This window comes from Salvelinus sp. IW2-2015, linkage group LG26 (genome assembly GCF_002910315.2).
Source record: "Salvelinus sp. IW2-2015 linkage group LG26, ASM291031v2, whole genome shotgun sequence".
Lineage (NCBI taxonomy): Eukaryota > Metazoa > Chordata > Actinopteri > Salmoniformes > Salmonidae > Salvelinus > Salvelinus sp. IW2-2015.
In genome coordinates, this window is record NC_036866.1 from 40,949,813 (window position 1) to 40,969,241 (window position 19,429).

Sequence of the window (19,429 nt, forward strand, 5' to 3'; positions counted from 1 at the left end):
CTATGGGCGTTACAGGCGTTTTGGAGCAGGTACAGCCGATTAGCGCTAGCTAATGCTACTTGGCATTAGTAGCATTTGTCTCCCCTGAATGAGACATTAGTTCCACTAAATGCAACAAAACTTTTTTTTTTGGGGGGGGGGGGTCTCTAAATACTGCTAAATTAACCATTCTCCTATTTGTTTAAAATGCAGTGGTAAATATGTTTTACAGTGGTAAATATGAAAATAAAAGCTTCCAAATCAAACTAACATCCCAACCGCTCTCTCACGGTTTAAACCATTTAGTTCTATGTGTCTGCACAAACCGTCTCCCTGCTCATGTTGCTGTCCACTCAGTAGTGCTACATTTCAGCCTCAGCTGAGCTCCTTTAAACGCTTAGATTTGAATTTTGCACTTGCTKATTTTCGTCATTTATTTGAGACACGTCCTTGATTAAAAATAACTAATGCCTTTATTCCAATGCATTCGATTTATCTGTTGATTTACCATTGCTTGCTGTTGTCAGTCAGCTGTTTAGWGCGCRCATTGCTTTGCTTTTCATGTGAGCTCGGGTGTTGGTGTTCTCTGTGCCGTCKGTGGCTAAAAAGAAGTAGACCATTTATTCAGCTGTATTTTTTTCTAGCAATATTTGTTTTCTTTCATGGATCAGCTGATGATGGTCGCCAATGTCACTAGACAAGTAGCCTATAGCTAGACACCAGTGTGCATCCAATCTGTCCAACATTAATGACAGTAGGCCTATAGTTGACTCTCACTTATAAGCATTTGATTTTGCAATGGCATAGGCCTACCTGARTTTGGATATATGTACCCATGAGAACTGTTTTCACGGCAAAACATAATGAAATGTTACGTAGGTATAGTTATACTTACAGTGCATTTTTCAAGATCGCGAAGAAGTAAAACATTTTTATWGTATTTTTTACATTTACCCTTTATTTAACTAGACAAGTCAGTTAAGAACGAATTCTTATTTACAATGACGGCCTACCGGGAAACAGTGGGTTAACTGCCTTGTTCAGGGGCAGAACGACAGATTTTTACCTTGTCAGCTCGGGATTTGATCCAGCAACCTTTTGGTTACTAGCACAATGCTCTAACTACTAGGCTACCTGCCGCATAATTCAATTGTTAAATGCTTAATAATTACAAATAACACTGTCATATATGTAATTCATGTTACAAAATAAATGTTGTGTTTTAAGACTCAAAGCATTCAACGAACGGCAATCAGAGTTTACCCACCTATTTTTCTACCACCGTCACTGGTTACCGGTAGGCCTATTTGAAGTTCATACTAATAGGCCTACACATTGTAGCCTAGTCRAGTAAATTGACTGTGTGTGTTAGGATGACAATCCCATTTTCCCCCGGACAGTTTCAGACCCATTTCAGGTGTCCTGACTTTTCAGGCTACAAAAAAGGTAKATTTTTTGTCAGCAAGACGCATKAMTTAACGTAGGCCTAATCAATGGCAATCGCCGAATGTCATWAGGCACTTTTTTGGGGTGTTTTGTAAACAGATGTTTATTTCCGTTCATCAAATGAGTGTTCATGGATTGTACTGTTTGGATTATTTTMGKGTGGACAAACATGCACAGGTAGCCTACTTTGTGTGATTTGTTTGAGAATCAGGTGAAAGCATCATGACTGGTTGTTTTCATGCCACATTAAAAGGTCATTCATTTTTACCGTTAAATTACGTCTTTATTATGAGACCCATAAAATGTCCATGTAGGGTTGTTTGCAGAGTCTGTAGGGTGGCCAATGGTGGCCCTTTTGTTCTCCACACGCTCCACTCTGAGGCTTTGAAGTGGGCAAACATCTCCCTCTTTCTCCATTCCTCCTCCACCACTCCTCCACCACTCATCCTCCCTCTCCCTCTCTCTATCCCACCCTATTCACTCAACCAGCCCCGCCTAAAGGTTACMACAAGCTTCACTCTGTTGATCTACGTGTGTGCACATGGGTGGAATGGGATTTTTGGAGTAGCGGACACCTTTTGGTAGCATGATCCCATTCACAAGAGGGTGATGGGATTTTTAAATTTTTTTGTGTTTTCATTTTGTGAAAATAAGGAAGAGTAGCCTTCCCTTGCTAGTAGAAGCTAGCTGGCAGCTGGCTTTAGCCTAGCTAAATACATACACTACATACACTAAACCCAAAGGTGTTTGATGGGGTTGAGGTCAGGGCAGTCAAGTTCTTCCACACCGATTTCGACAACCATTTTTTTCTTAATTTTTTTTTTACCCCCTTTTTCTTCCCAATTTCGTGGTATCCAATTGTTAGTAGTTACTATCTTGTCTCATTGCTACAACTCCCGTACGMGCTCGGGAGAGACGCAGCAATTCCTAATGTTAAGGTAAGATTGGAAAGGTAAGATTGGAAAGGAGAATCTGATCTGAGAGCAGTCCTATCAGTATCAAKACATACCTCAACGATGCAGTTAGCAAACGTTCTCTCTGCGTGGTGTTTTGGGAAACGAATGTTACATCTTCTGCCGTTATAGGAAAGAGGCATCGTTAAAACACTTGTAAGCCTAACATACTGACCAGACCGCTCGCACGCGTGTCCGCATSTTGAAATATKAAAATMAACTCTGAACCAACTATAMTAATTTGGGGACAGGTCGAAAAGCATTAAACATTTATGGCAATTTAGCTAACTAGCTTGCTGTTGCTAGCTAATTTGTCCTGGGATATAAACATTGGGTTGCTATTTTACCTGAAATGCACACGGTCCTCTACTCTGACAATTGATCCATAGATAAAAGGGTAAAAATTATTTATATTAATCTTTCCTCCTTCTGGCTTCTTCTTCTTCGGACTTTATATTGCGGTTGACAACCAACTTCTAAGGTGCATTACCACTACCAACTGGACTGGAGTGTGGACCTCAGTTCATCTTTCAATCACCCACGTGGGTATATGCTCCTAAAAACCAGTGAGGAGATGGGAGAGGCAAGACTTGTAGCGTGTCAAGCGCACGAGCAGTGTGGGTGCAATGATTGAATAACATGTATGTGTACATTTATTTAGCAACACYAGCGGTGTGGTCAGCATGTAAGTTCCATCGCTATCGGGAAACTTGGCCCAGATCAAGGAACCAAGCGACAACAATGCCTCGACGGCTGCGGAAGGAATGAAACGGCGTGTCTCAATTTTCAGGTAGTAAAAAATCACGTCGACAGCTGGAGCGTATTACAAGGAGCCGCCCCTTTTTGTGACGAAAAACGACATTGCATCACTCCAAATCTTGCATCTGCGTAAAGCTTGTAGTAAGCTTAACGTCACCAGGGTAATGTAGTTGGCTGTAGTTCATTGATCTTTGGCTCCCCAGAACTTAAGTAGACTATCTAAACMAGGTGAAATTCCAAAAATGGAAAASTCAAAACATCACCTGGCTACTCTTAACTCACCCAGAAAGACATAGGCTTACCAGTAGATTTAAAAATGGAAGATATGGCAAGGCATATTAGTTTCTACCATTAAATAACAGGGATATTACAATTTGAATTTTAATGGAAAAAGTCTCAAATATAATTAGACGAGTTAGGATAGCTAGTCCACATTTCAGAGGTGCTTACAACAGGGTGCTAACCGTGCTGAACACCACCAAACATAGCAGTAACATGTGAATATAAACCCATAAAGGTTCCGTCCCATAAAGCGACAGGAGCTCCCTTCCTTTCCCGAGTGGCACACTTTAAAATTAGATTAAGAGGATCCCAATAGACTAAATGTGTTCATGCGTTGACCTGACGAGGCAGATGCGTCCTTTGAAGAGGTAGCGAGAGAGAGGAGGGCTGCTAAGAAGCACTTCCCTGGCTTTGTAAGACCGCTGTGTAGGCTGTTGTCCCCTTGTTATGGGWTTTCACCAAGCTGTTTGAAATGTCTCTCTCCCATTCAGGACCTTTGGAGGGTGACTGACTGATCAGGATCAGGATGGAACAAAATGCTAATGACTTGTGGAAAAAGTGATGTTTTGTGAGTTGAGTCATGCATTAAAAATTGTAGTAACTGGTTTCCTGTTGCCTTGCAGCATGTGACTGTGACCCGCGAGGCATTGCCGAGCAGCAGTGCCACAAGGCCAACGGTCACTGCGTGTGCGTGGAGGGCGTGTCTGGTCCCCGCTGTGACGTCTGCACCCGTGGCTACTCTGGCACCTTCCCCTACTGCGAACGCTGCCACCAGTGCTTRGCCGACTGGGACCTGGTCGTGGGTCAGCTGACCAATCAGACCCACAGGCTGGTCAACAAGGTGAACACCATCAAGGCCAGCGGCATCACCGGACCCTATAAACACACCATAGATAACATGGAGCAGAGCGCCGGGGCCATAAGAACTATCCTGGCCCAGAACCCGGCTACCCAGCCACTGTCAGAGATACAGCAGCTACTGGAGCAGGCCACGTAAGTGGGGTCAAAAAGTTGGGGTCAAAATGGGTCAAMGACAATATTCATTAATGGCAAAAACTGTTGTAGCTGCATCAAAACCAATTATGTACTGTATTATTTTTTTATGATATATTTCTGTTCTTAAGAGATCTAATGGAAAAGATGAGCAACAAGCTGAACCTCACTGAGGAGGCGCTGGCCCAGGTATCATCTGATGACAACAGCACCAACACCAAACTGGACTCACTCAAAGAGGACACCCAGAAGCTGGATCGCACTGTCAAGGATCTGCTGGACCAAGTGGAGTTCATCAAGAACACTGACATTCGGGGTAAGGGTACATGTTGAGAATTGTGATATAGAAGAGATATACAATGTCAATCTCCATTATACTTCCATTTGTCAACTCTGTGACATTCAACATTGTTTTTGTAATGACAGGAGCGACAGACAGTGTCACCAAGTACTACCAGCAGTCTCTGGCTGCAGATGCTCGCGCCAACGCCTCCACTAGTGGCCCAGGCAACCCTGTGGAGAGCTCTGCCATTTTACGGCTAGCCACAGAGGACAAGATGAACGACACCAGGGAGGAGTTCCACAGGAGGCAGGAAGAACACGCCAAGAGACTGGACGACCTGGCAGGACAACTGGAGACACTGGACTTATCAGAACTCAGCGTGAAGGTAAGTCCAAACAAGGCCATATCTGAGGCCTGACACTGGCTTGCTGATGTTGACATAACAGAGGTGTGACTCTGAGTTTGACACAGATGGGACTCAATCTAATCCCAGTTTGCGAGATAAAACCACCAAAAAGAAGACATTTTCTTGAGCTGTTAAATCAAAGCTTTCTTTATGTGGGTCAGGAAGAATGTTAGGTTTGATTAAAAGATAACCACGAACTTGCATCCAAGTTGAACTCTTCTCACTCTACTGGTCCTCTCTGCAGACGTGTGGCAGCCCAGCTGATGGGGCGTGTGGGGACTCTCCGTGCGGGGGGCTGAGCTGTGTGGACTCCGAGGGGAACAGGAGGTGCGGTGGCGAGGGGTGRGACGGTCTGGTCACCCTGGCCAATAACGCCTGGCAGAAGGCCAAGGACTTTGACCAGGAGATCCTCACGGCCATGGAGGAAGTGGACAAGCTCGCCAAAATGGTGAGACCCTGTCTTTAAATTAAAKTGAACCAACCCTCTTTAGACGAGAAATACACCCCACTACCTCTCCTCTGGTTCCTAACCTGTCTGTGTGAGATCAGGTGTCGGAGGCCAAGGTGAAGGCGGATGAGGCTAAGCTGAGTGCCCAGAACGTGCTGCTGAAGACCAACGGTACCAAGCAGCGTGTGGACCAGAGCAACGAGGAGCTGCGCAGCCTCATCCGACAGATCAGAGACTTCCTCACACGTATGTGTACTCTTCCAATCAACTAGCCCTCATAGTTTAACTCCTACATATGTTTACTACCCCGTTATTTAACGGTACAATCTGCAGCTGTTCAATGGCCATTTCAATTAAATGTTTTACTTTAATTTCACCCATTGATTCTAGAAGAATGTAACTTGTAAATGCCTCATGAGCTTAGTCCCCCCATCGTAACCCTTGTCTCTCCTGTGGCGCCCCCTAGAGGATGCAGCGGACCTGGAGAGCATTGAGGCAGTGGCCAACGAGGTGCTGGCCATGCAGATGCCCACCACACCAGCCCAGCTCCAAACCCTGACAGACGAGATCAAGAAGAGAGTAGGAGACCTAGCCCACGTGGAGACCATCCTTAACCAGAGCTCCGACGACATCCAGAGAGCCGAGAGCCTACTGGAGCAGGCACGCAGAGTCAGGTAACACACACATACACCTCTAGATCATCCTTGAACAGAGCGCAGAAGATGAGGCAAGTGTGCAACGCCAGGTACTCCACACATACACACACTGTTATGCTTGGTGTGCTTCTTATTTTCCCCCTCTGTGTGTGTGCGTGTGTGTGTGTCCCACAGTAAAGAGGCGACAAACGTGAGAGACACAGCAGAGATGGTGAAGCAGGTTCTGGAGGAGGCTGAGCGTGCACAGAGCGCAGCGGCCAAGGCCATCAAACAGGCCACCACCGACATCAAAGGCACCAATGACCTCCTGACCTCAGTGAGTCAACATCCTCCATTTTACTGCACACAGTGAGTTTGAACTTTTGGGACTAATCCATTGGTTCCATTCTACTGGGAAAACTAAATAAAGCGCAGTTCAAATATTTGAAAGTATTTTGCTTGACAGCTAATACGGTAAAGACACAGAAATGAACCCTGTTCCCGTCTTTACATCTTGGAACAGGTGGAGTCGGAGACAGCGGACTCGGAGTACAAGCTGAACAATGCCACCCAGAGGCTGCTGCGGTTAGAGCGAGACGTCACGCTGCTCAGAGAGAAGACACTGAACACCTCACTCAGCTCTGAACAAACTGAAAAAGACACAGAGAGCATCAACAAAGTGGCTGAGCAGGTCAAAAAGGTGTGTGTGATCCACTCTGCGTTATATTGGGACAAATGTGAGAGTTTGTGGTTCATTTTCAGGCCTTGTCTGTCTTAAAATAAATGTCCGACCTTGTATATGACTGTGTGTGTGTACAGGACCTGGKCTRGGAGCTGAAGGATAAGTACAGCACCGTGGAGGACCTGATCACACAGAAGGCCGGGGGCGTGGCCAACGCCAAGAAGAGGGCGGAGCTTCTACAGCAGGAAGCCAAAGACCTGCTGCTACAGGCCAGCGACAAGCTGCAGCTACTGAAAGGTACATATGCATACTCCTATACACACACACATCAAGAACAGCTTGGAGAGTGCCTTGCATGTAATGTATATACAATCACAACTCACTACCTAAAACACACACCCTTGGGGTCCAATCATGACATGTCCTTACAACACWTTGAGGCATTATCACAAACACTACACTTTTATTTAACTAGGCTAGTCAGTTAAGAACAAATTCTTATTTACATTCTTATTTATTATTATTATTTCTCCCAATGGGACTCCCAATCCCGGCCGGTTGTGATACAGCCTGGAAACGAACCAGGGTCTGTAGTGGCGCCTCTAGCACTGAGACGCAGTGCCTTAGACCACTGCGCCACTGGTGCCTACTTAGTGGATATACAGTATAAACATGATCACTTTATAATACCTATGAGCGCTCCATATCCATGTTGACTCACTTTTTCCAATACAGAGTTTAACATAAAATTACGCAGTCCCTCTAACATTCTCTTCTCAAGTGTGCCTATTCACTGTGTGGAATTCCACGTTCTGATTATAAAACCYGTGTGTGGAGGGATACTACACATCTTGTTCCTTGATTGACGGTAGCATGACTCTCCTTTTTGGTTCCCATTTAGATTTAGAGAAGTCGTATGAGGACAACCAGAAGACTTTGGAACACAAGGCCAATCAGTTGGTGGATCTGGAGAAGTCCATCAAAGAGCTTCTGCAGGAGATCAGTCACAAAGTCACTGTCTACAGTACCTGTCTGTTTTAAACACAACCCCCAGTCTGGGGTTTTGGTCCCCCAAGCCAAAATGAATGGCAATCAAGGATATGGGAATTTGAAACCAGAAGCCATTTATTGAAACCAGAAGCCATTTAAAGACATGCTCTGGAACTTTAGCGACTACTTAGTATTTTTTAAACCTCCCTCTTTGGGCTGGATGTGTCAATGTGTAGTTCATACGTGCATAATCTATGAGCAGAATTACTGTCTTACCTCAATTAGCCACGAAATCCCTAGTTTGAAAGCTGTACGGCACCATTTTCCCAAAATGTTCTCCCACTTGGGCCAACCCCCTAGTCATTTGAGTTCAACCAATGAGCTTCAGCCCCTCGCCATAATATTGACAGGTCTTTTTTTATTTTATTTTATTTTAGGCGGTATGATTGACAGCTAGCCAGATGCACATGTTGCACCCACAACAGAGCAGAGAGAGCAAGCAATGACGTGGTGCACATATCTTCACATATGTGAGGTAGTACACAGTCTTCAGTGTCCACCTTTGGCTCGTGGGCACTACTTTCAGAACTACAGGCTAAAGTATACAAAAGTACTGGAGAATCTATTTATTACTGACACTTGCCCCTTTAGACTGGACACTCAGTCACACTCCCTGGTTTCATCATTTAAAATGGAAAATGTTGGTTTACTTTTGTACTGTGTGAAAGTAAAACAACTGGCATTTGTGTGGAAAAAGCAGGGGATGAAAAAGTAGAAACATGTTTCTATTTGTAGGAAACAAGGAGAAAGGATAAGTGAAAATCAGAATCCTGCCAATGAGTTTGCCAGCCAAGTTACAGCAGCCATCATTGCCTATACAAAGAGACATGAACCACCCACAGACGTTACAACTGCCTTGTGTGGTAGTACTACTAGCATATGTGAGATTGTTATGGCTTAAAATGACAGCTTTTAGGCAAATTTCTCAGTGCTTACTGATGTTTGGAATACGAAAAACATCCTAACAATTTAAAATAAAAAGGAAAATGTGCATTTTTCTGAAATGTTTCCAAAGAAATCTCCCTCCAGTTAAAACAGAATTTAATTTAATAATTTTTCTTAAGCATGTAAACCAAAGTTTAGAGGGCTGAAAGTGTGACTGTAAAGGTTTGACCTAACTTTTTACCATGAGACTGCAATGGTTTTATTCCTCCAAAGTTTTGTATTGTATTATCTCGTACATTTGATTGCAACATTGTATGAGCCAACTGGTTACTTTCAAAGTTTTACCTAGACCAAAACCTAGACCACAACTAAATAGATTTTTAATAAAAAAACAACCCATTGAAATCCCATCAAATATGTGTTATATCTCTTCAATCTACTGAAAAGACATATCTTTTGGGTGTCTCGACAAGTACTGAGTTATTTTTGACATATGTGCTATTTATGTGCCTCTCTACTTAACTGTTAGGCTAAGACGGAGCTGTGTGTGTGAGAGGGAGCAGCTGGCGCCTGTGTTCTCCACTAGAAGTATGAGGCCCTCAGAGTGACCCTGGGAGGCAGCCACATGCAGAGTGGACATCCTGTGTACACTAAGCATTAGATCCAATGCCTAGATCTGGAACACAAGAGACATTTAGCTTTCACAGRACTCACAGTTTTGTTTTTATCCTTGCTTTTTTCTCTTTTCTTTTGTTGTATAGTGTTCTTGCTTCTTTTTGAAAGGCACTTTAAATACAATGTATTATTATTATTAGACTGCCCTAAATCTATGGAAGGCCTATATTTTCAAAGAAATGCATCCATCCCATCATTCCTGGGAGAAATCAGGTCTATGAGGTTTGAATTGGTGAATACATGAATTGGTGATAGCATTTTACTTAAATCATAAATTGATTATTCAATCACACATAGTGGAGAGTGGGGTAAGTTGAGCACAAGGGGTAAGTTAAGCGCCACCCTTGTTTCTAAGAAACCATACACAACATTTATAATTTGACCAAATATTTAGAAAAATAGGTCATCATTTCATGGAGTGTGTGAAGGAAGAAGCCACATGGAAAAAGTGGTAAGCAAGTTAGGTCAGAAAAACAGATTTTCACTAAGTCAAATTAAGTGTTTCAAAAAGTACAACGTGTTTGTTAGGTGTTAAGCCTGTGTTAAAATATGCTTAAAATTATTAAAAGACAAAAAAAGCAATTATGATTGTGTTAAAATATGTTTGGGAAATAAAGATAAACACTGTTTTAAAAAGGTACCCACTGGGCAAAAACTGGTTGAATCAACGTCCAGTGAATAGTGGTAATATTTTATTCAGTACAGAATTTTGTAGGCAGCGTCACCTTACCCTGTCTCGCAGCTCAACTTACCCCATACCCGGAGTAAATTGTACCAAGAGAACAGTTTTTTAGGACAAGCTAGGTTTTCAAAACTGTAATGTTTACATGAATTCTGATCAATTCCTGAAATATACAGTATGTAGATATCTTTGTTAGAAAGAATACTATATTTCCCTTGACAGAGTGATGCTGAAAGTWAAAAAATTCTCAAATTTCCCCTAAGCCTATATTATGGGCACTGGCAGACAGGTGTGTCTGGGTTGTATGCCTTTTGTGTGAGGTCAATACTATCTGTTCTGAAACTGACTAGAGCAAGATCTTATAAATCGAATGTCAAGTTCACTCTAATCCATAATGGGATCTTATGAGCCACAGGCCTATGCTAATACTATGAGCACATGGTACATCCAGAGCTGCTGAATTGAGATCCCTGTTTGAGCAAACTTTTTTAAATATATTTTTTTATTTTTTTCTAAAAAGTTTTCTAACATTTCCTCGAAGTTGGACTCTGGAAGGTCTGAGGAATCTGTCTCAATATTATCTACCARAAGGTGGCAGTATGTAGCCACAAACTATGCTACAAACCCTGTGTGTTACAAGGCCTGTATCTAAAGGCAAGGCCTCTACAGGAGCTGCTAGAGAGGCTTGAAGGGACTTCATTTAGGAACGTCAAACCTAAAGCCGAAAGTATGGAATTTATTTGACTAATTCTTGTGCCAGGAACATCATACAGGAGAAAGGCCTCCATACAGTAGCTAATGTGGACAGCTTTTATAACCAGAGCAACCTGTACTCTTACATCCTCATTTGCACACACATTTTAGATAGCAATAGGCTACATTATAAAGCTGTKATCTCTAAATGGAGCTATTATTTCGATTTAAACAGCAAATAACGCATGCAACTGAACGCTGAAGGTGTTTCTGTTTTCAGCTCTGTGATTGGTCATATAGCTGTCAGCACTGCAGCYTGTGTGTCCAGGGGAACCAATCAGCGCGCACGTTGTTCGCTTGTGGCCCTGGTGTGCTGGCTGGCACCGGTAGTTAACCTAGAATGTGAAAAATTGTAGCTAGTCTGTAAAAAGAAAAGCCTTGCCTTGGTGAGGAAGGAGAAGCGTCGCAGGACTATGGACCCAGTGAACAATGCTGAGACAGGAGATACAGAAACCGAACTGGAGCCGGTCTATGTTCTTATTCCGAAGGAAACGAGGTGCAAGAAGAAGGAGCAGGAAAAGCTGTCCGGAGTCGTCAAGAATGTCCATAGAAAACTGCGAAGAAAATACCGAGAAGGTAGTTACGCGTCGCTAGCTTTATCTAACTAACGTTAGTTAATTTAAACCGCTAGAAAAATTCAGGGGTCCGGTCTGTCAGCAAACGGGCCATTAAACTTGGTGAAAATAAGGCCCCAAGTAGAACGCTAACGTAGTTCGCTAAGTAACATTAGCTAGCTTGCTAGCATTATTTATTATTTTGGGTGCCTTGCACATACTGCAAGTGACGGGGAACATGTCAGGCTCGACTACTGTCTTAAAAAAAACATTGTCATATAATAGTAGCTAACGTTAGGTGGGTAGCTTGTGTGGCTACATTTCACTTTATTTATGACCAAACTAGACTAATGTAACGTTAGATCAGGGCCGCCTGGGAATATTTCAAGCTGCAGTGTCCACTTACTAACTCGGCTTGTTTGGATCTTTATTGTATGATTTGGCAACAAAATTCATAATAGCCTCTTACCTATAGTCATTTGGGAAGGTTGTTCGATCGTAATATACTGGCTCATGGGCACTGTCAGACAGGTGAGCCTGGATTGTATGGCTTTTGTGTCACCTGTTCTGAAACTGAAAATAACGAGAAAAATATGAAAATATGTTTTATTGTCACACACCGGATACTGTTCCATCAGAAAGTATTCATACCCCTTGACTTATTCCACATTTTGTTGTTACTTGTTTGTGTTACAGCCTGAATTAAATGTATTAATATATGTTCTTCTCATCCGTCTACACACATGACCCCATAATGACAAAATGAAAACATGTTTTTAGKAATTTTAGCACATTTATTGATAATGAAATACTGAAATATCTATTTTACGTAGGTATTCACACCCCTGAGTCAATACTTTGTAGAAACACCTTTGGCAGCGATTACAGCTGTGAGTCTCTCTGGGTAAGYCTCTAAGAGCTTTCCACACCTGGATTGTACAACATTTGATCATTATTATTTTCTAAATTCTTCAAAGTCTGTCAAATTGGTTGTTGATCATTGCTAGACAACCATTTTCAGGTCTTAACATAGACCAAGACCAAGTCAAACTTGGTCAATCAGGAACATTCACTGTCTTCTTTGTAAGCAACTCCAGTGTAGATTTGCCCTTGTGTTTTGTTATTGTCCTGCTGAAAGGTGAATTTATCTCCCAGTTCCTCTGCCTGTGCTTAGCTCCATTCTGTTTGTGTATTTTTTTAATCCTGAACAACTCCCCAGTATTTAACAATTAAGCATACCCACAACAAGATGCAGCTTGCTTGAAAATGTGGATAGTGGTATTGTGTTGTATTCAGGACAAAAAGTGTATTGTTTTGCCACTTTTTTTTTCCAGTATTACTTTAGTTCTTTGTTGCAAACAGGATGCATGAACAGGCTTCCTTCTTTTCACTCTGTCAATTTGGTTAGTATTGTGGAGTAACTACAATGTTGTTGATCCATCCTCAGTTTTCTCCTATCACAGCCATTCAACTTTGTAACTGTGTTAACGTCACAATTGGCCTCATGGTATGACTACCTAATCTCTGTACCCAACACATACAGATAATTGTAAGGTCCCTCKGTCGAACAATGAGTTCCAAACAGATTCAACCACAAAGACCAGGGAGGTTTTCCAATGTCTTGCAAAGAAGGTGTATCAGTACACCTAGTCACAACAAGGATACAGGCATCCTTCCTAACTCCAATGCAGGAGATATCTTCACCATGCTCCATGATATTCAATGTCTATTTTATTTTTATCCCATCTACCAATAGGTGACCTTTGCGATGCATTGTAAAACATCCCTGGTCTTTGTGCTTGAATCTAAGGGTAGGCAACAACACCTCAGCCACACTGACCCTTAACACGGGGCCCCCTAAAGAGTGTGTGCGTAGTCCCCTACTGTACTCCCTGTTGACCCACGACTGCGTGGCCACGCACAACTCCAACACCAACAACAAGTTTGCTGACGGTGGTAGGCCTGATCACCGACGGCGATGAGTCAGCCTACAGGGAGGAGGTCAGAGACTTGGCAGTGTGGTGCCTGTACAACAACCTCTCCCTCAACGTCAGAAAGATCAAGGAGCTGATCGTGGACTATAGGGAGAAAGACTGGAGCGCATGCCCCCATCCACATCACCGGGGCTATTGTGGAGCGGGTCGAGAGCTTCAAGTTCCTTGGCATCCACATCCCTAAGAACGTAAGTGGTCCACACACACCCAGTCATGAAGAGGGCACGGCAGTGCCTCTTTCCCCTCAGGAGGCTGAAAGGATTTGGCATGGGCTCTCGGATCCTCAAAAAGTTGTACAGATGCACCATTGAGAGCATCTTGACTGGTTGGATCACCGCTTGGAATGCAAATGCACTGTCCTTGACCACAAAGTGCTACAGGGGGTGGTGCAGACAGCCCAGTACATCACTGGGGCTGAGCTCCCTGCCATCCAGGACCTCTGTGTCAGGCGGTGTCAGAGGAAGACCCGAAAAATTGCAAAAGACTCCAGCCACCCAAGTCATAGACTGTTCACTCTGCTACTAGACTATATACACTGAGTATACAAAACATTAAGGACACCTGCTCTTTCCATGACCAGGGTGGGAGATTTTTCTTTTTTGGTCCACAAGCCAGCAAAAATATTTGATGTAATTACATTGCGCTCGCCCTGGATGAGCATGCTTTCTGTTTTTCTAAAACAAGAAATGTATTAACCAGTAAGAAGTAATGGGGTGTATTGCTTAATTTCATTTCTGTAACCTGCATTTTAACCAATTTATGTTCAAATAGATACAATAATAAAGAACCGTTTTACTAATGAACATCAAGAATCAACAAAGTGGCTACCCTGCCACAAAGGCTGAGTGATATTCTTATTATTATAAACTCAGCAATAAAATAAATGTCCCTTTTTTCAGAACCCTGTCTTTCAAAGATAATTCGTAAAAAATCCAAATAACTTCTCAGATCTTCATTGTAAAAGGGTTTAAACACTGTTTCCATGCTTGTTTAATGAACCTAAAAGATTAATGAACATACACCTGTGGACGCCTAGACAGGACGGACAGCTGATCGTCCTCGCAGTGCAGACCACGTGTAACACCTGCACAGGATCGGTACATCTGAACATCACACCTGCGGGACAGGTACAGGATGGCAACAACAACTGCCCGAGTTACACCAGGAACGCACAATCCCTCTATCAGTGCTTAGACTGTCCACAATAGGCTGAGAGAGGCTGGATTGAGGGCTTTGTAGGCCTGTTGTAAGGCAGGTCCTCACCAGACATCACAGGCAACCGACATCGCCTATGGGCACAAACCCACCATCGCTGGACCAGACAGGACTGACAAAAAGTGCTCTTCACTGACGAGTCGTGGTTTTGTCTCACCAGGGGTGATTGTCGGATTCACGTTTATCGTTGAAGGGATGAGCGTTAACACGAGGCCTGTACTCTGGAGCAGGATCGATTTGGAGGTGGAGGGTCCGTCATGGTCTGGGGCGGTGTGTCACAGCATCATCGGACTGTGCCTGCAATGACACAAGCTATCTCAATGGTGTGCGTTACAGGGAAAACATCCTCTTCCCTTGTGTTACCCTTCCTGCAGGCTCATCCTGACATGACCTTCCAGCATGACAATGCCACCAGCCATACTGCTCGTTCTGTGCGTGATTTCCTGCAAGACCGGAAATATCAGTGTTCTGCCATGGTCAGCGAAGAGCCCGGATCTCAATCCCCCTCCAGAAATGTCCGGGAACTTGCAGGTGCCTTGGTGGAAGAGTGGGGTAACATCTCACAGCAAGAGCTGGCAAATCTGGTGCAGTCCATGAGGAGGAGATGCACTGCAGTACTTAATGCAGCTGGTGGCCACACCAGATACTGACTGTTACTTTTGATTTTTGAACCCCCCCCCCCTTTGTTCAGGGACACATAATTCAATTTCTGTTAGTCACATGTCTGTGGAACTTGTTCAGTTTATGTCTGTTGTTGAATCTTATGTTCATACAAATATTTACACACGTTAAGTTTGCTGAAAATTAACATAGTTGACAGTGAGAGGACTTTTTTTTTTTTTGCTGAGTAGTTCAGGGCTCTACGCTGACATTTTTTACAAGGAGTACATAATGTGCTCCTAAATTAGAAATGTAGAAGCACACAAATTAATCTAGGAGAACAATTAAAGTATTTGAGTGTTTTAATGATAAGAAATGACAAAGTTAATAATTTTCTTTTAGGCGTGTACCATGATTCAAGCGCAATCATTAGGTGAGACAAATGTTCAGCTGCTGCTTTAAGGGACTGGCCGTTACCATGMTAACTTGGGCACTCGCTTGTCTGTGATGAAAAAAATCTCACACTGCAATGTCTTCCGAGCAGCAGACCGTTGCAGCAAACTTAAAGATGCACTATGCAGAAATCACTCCGTAATTTCCTGGTTGCAAAAATTCMAATAGCCTAATTTCAGTTTGACAAAACAAGCAATTATAGTACAGAGCATCATTGTACCATCTACACTGTCGTGAAATATCTTTCCATAATCAAACATTTTGTCTATTCAGCTGTTTGAAGCTGTTGTACAAAACTGAAGGTAAAAAAAAGCAAAAACGGAACTTAATGGGAAGCATAGAAATAGCGCACATAGAACATATGTACTAATTCTTAAACTTCCTTTCCATGAGTGACAGATCTATAACACACATTTCTGTGAATTTGGTCCAATGTGCCCAAAAAGTTTCATATTGTAGCTTTAAACTAACATTGAAAAACAACCTAGCATGTGAACAAAACAATATAACTCGCCAAGAAACACAAGGACAAAGTCACACTTTAGTAGCCTTTCTTGACAATTTGACCAATGTGACTCAATATTAGGAATGTGTTCTTAATGTTTTGTGCGATCTGTATTTCATGTAGTCCTTGTTATGTTCTCGCAAAAAGGAAGATGGAAGATATATTTTGACAGGCGCAAATGATACATACATTTCACTTATAATCGACGCTGACACAGCCAGGGCAAGACCGAAATAAAGCACATGCAGTTCTGACAATTTTCAGCCAGTAAACATGTGCACCTGTTTTCTCTCCACACACACACATATTTATAGGCCATACATGCATGCATACATACAGCACCAGTCCAAAAGTTTGGACACCTACTCATTCAAGAGTTTTTATTTTTACTGTTTTCTACATTGTAGAATAATATTGACGACATCAAAACTATGAAATAACACACATGGAATCATGTAGTAACCAAAAAAGGGTTAAACAAATCYAAATATATTTTAGATTCTTCAAAGTAGCCACCCTTTGCTTTTGACAGCTTTGCACACTCTTCGCATTCTCTCAACCAGCTTCACCTGGAATGTTTTTCCAAAGTCTTGAAGGAGTTCCCACATGCTGAGCACTTGTTGGCTGCTTTTCCTTAACTCTGCGGTCCAACTCATTAAAACCATCTCAATTTTGTTGAGGTRGGGTGATTGTGGAGGCCAGGTAATCTGATGCAGCACTCCATCACTCTCCTTCTTGGGCAAATAGCCCTTACATAACCTGGAGGTGTGTTGGGTCATTGTTCTGTTGAAAAACAAATGATAGTCCCACTAAGCCCAAACAAGATGGGATGGCGTATTGCTGCAGAATGCTGTGGTAGCCATGCTGGTTAAGTGGTAGCATGCTGGTTAAGCAAGCACCATTACACCTCCTCCTCCATGCTTCACGGTGGGAACCACACACCTACTCAGCGCGTCTCACAAGACACGGCGGTTGGAACCAAAAATCTCATATTTGGACTCTTCAGATGAAAGGACGATTTTTCCACCAGTCTAATGTCCATTCCTCGTGTTTCTTGGCCCAAGCAAGTCTCTTCTTATTATTGGTGTCATTTAGTAGTGGTTTCTTTGCAGCAATTCGACCATGAAGGCCTGATTCACGCGGTGTCCTCTGAACAGGTGTTGATGTATCTGTTTCTTGAACTTATTTGGGCCTCTAATTTCTGAGGCCCGTAACTCAAATTAACCTTATCCTCTGCGGCAGAGGTAACTCTGGGTCTTCCTTTCCTGTGGCGGTCCGCATGAGAGCCAGTTTCATCATAGCGCTTTGATGTTTTGCGACTGCACTTAAAGAACATTCAAAGTTCTTGAACTTTTCCAGATTGACTGACCTTCATGTCTTAAAGTAATGATGGACTGCCGTTTCTCTTTGCTTATTTGAGCTGTTCTTGCCATAATATGGACTTGGTATTTTACCAAATAGGGCTATCTTCTGTATACCACCCCAACCATGTCACAACCCAACTGATTGGCACAAACGCATTAAGAAGGAAAGAAATTCTAAAAATGAACTAAACAAAGCACACCTGTTAATTGAAATGCATTCCAGGTGGCTACCTCATGAAGCTGGTTGAGAGAGTGCCAAGATGTCATCAAGGCAAAGGGTGGCTACTTTGAAGAATCTGAAATATATAAAATATATTTTGATTTGTTTAACACTTTTTTTGGTTACTACATGATTCCATGTGTTATTTCATAGTTTTGACATCTTCACTTTTCTACAATGTAGAAAATAGTAAAAATAAAGAAACTCTGGAATGAGTAAGTATGTCCAAACTTCTGACTGGTACTGTACATGCGTACCTCTTCCATTTCATCCCGTCAGCAGATCTTTAAAAAAAATATATTTTCTTGGATTTCCCTTTCTCTTTTATTTTTTTCGACACCAGGGTAGATGTTCTATTACTTCGGCTGTTTTCCACATAGGCCCATATAATTGGGGAGGAAAGATAAGGGTAGCCTATAGGCCTAAAGATTGTGTAAAAACATTATATGCATTTCTGGTTCAATTCAGTTTATTGGCCTTTGCAGGAATTAGTCTTGCATTCAGATGTAGGGTTGTTGAGACAACCAGTTGAGGAATCTGCCAGTAATCCTATTCTTAACAGATTGTTTATCATGAGGCAAGTCTCTCGTGTCAACTTCAGCTATTTTGGACCCTAAAATTGGCTAATCTTACTGGAAGAATGTCCAGGGCCACACTTTCAGTTTTAGTCAAACCGTAATGGAGCTCTGCATTCTGTGTGTAYCTCGGCTGCTAATAGTGTAATGTAATGTGCTCTTGTGGTTGTCAGCCTGGACAGAATATAGGCCTATTAGCCACTCATTTTACTTTGCAACCAATGTTTTCATTTTGTTTATTTAGCATCGGTTTGGCTAGATACCGGCCTGGTGAAAAATAGCGACATCTATGAATAGCCTAGGTCTATTTCCCACTGTGTTGCAATCATCACACAAATTTAAAAACGGCATACAACCGGTATTTTCCACTCTACCAGCAGAAGGACTGATTGMCCTAGCAACTGGTCTTGAAAGACAAGACACTGGGCAGTTGTCCTGTCAGCTGACACCGTGATTAGTTAATAAGTAAAGCATGATCTGGTCTGCTTGGCATTGGTACCACAGTAGTCATGCTTTGTACTAGGGCACTGCTGTTTATTCCAACCGGTCGTCTTGTCGTTTTATTTCTGCCAATCTGATATTGTTTTTTTCCTCTTGTGGTCATGGGATTTCTTCCTTTATCAAGCTAAACACATTCTGCTGTATGCCTGTGAAGACCTGGTGAAGGGAATTTGTGAAGATATATAGGAACAGATGTGAAGACTTCTGTTGAAAGTCTGTTGAAAGTCTGGTTTTCAGCTATACCTCTATATTGCTGGAAGGATGACATGTTTTTAGAAAATGTTGAAGCAATGTTGTTAGCCTATGTGGGGCTGAATGACAGTGATTCCTCTATTGAATGAATGTAAAAAAAACTTTACAAGTAGGTACATCTCAATGTTGGCTTATTGTGTACACAATGTACAATACCAGTKAAAAGTTTGGACACACCTACTCATTCCAGGGTTTTTCTTTTCTTTTTACTATTTTCTACATTGTAGAATAATATTGAAGACATTAAAACTATGAAATAACACACATGTAGTAGCTAAAAAAAAA

General features: G+C 42.4%; 2 protein-coding genes across 2 annotated transcripts in view; both read left to right on the plus strand.

The window, feature by feature from the left end:
• Window positions 1–10,061, plus strand: part of LOC111952442 (laminin subunit beta-1-like) — a 39,010-nt gene extending 28,949 nt beyond the window's left edge. Inside the window, exons 24-33 of the mRNA XM_023971108.2 lie at window positions 4,043–4,412; window positions 4,544–4,728; window positions 4,839–5,080; window positions 5,346–5,549; window positions 5,651–5,795; window positions 6,016–6,223; window positions 6,380–6,521; window positions 6,708–6,884; window positions 7,004–7,163; window positions 7,768–10,061. Of these exons, the coding sequence (XP_023826876.1) occupies window positions 4,043–4,412; window positions 4,544–4,728; window positions 4,839–5,080; window positions 5,346–5,549; window positions 5,651–5,795; window positions 6,016–6,223; window positions 6,380–6,521; window positions 6,708–6,884; window positions 7,004–7,163; window positions 7,768–7,907 (1,973 nt within the window). The 3' untranslated portion in view covers window positions 7,908–10,061. The remainder of the gene's footprint in view (window positions 1–4,042; window positions 4,413–4,543; window positions 4,729–4,838; window positions 5,081–5,345; window positions 5,550–5,650; window positions 5,796–6,015; window positions 6,224–6,379; window positions 6,522–6,707; window positions 6,885–7,003; window positions 7,164–7,767) is intronic.
• A 1,138-nt stretch (window positions 10,062–11,199) lies between these two features.
• The window catches only part of LOC111952679 (S-adenosylmethionine sensor upstream of mTORC1-like), a 14,355-nt gene continuing 6,125 nt past the window's right edge, over window positions 11,200–19,429 (plus strand). The window contains exon 1 of the mRNA XM_023971571.2: window positions 11,200–11,487. Coding sequence (XP_023827339.1) covers window positions 11,325–11,487 — 163 coding nt within the window. The 5' untranslated portion in view covers window positions 11,200–11,324. The remainder of the gene's footprint in view (window positions 11,488–19,429) is intronic.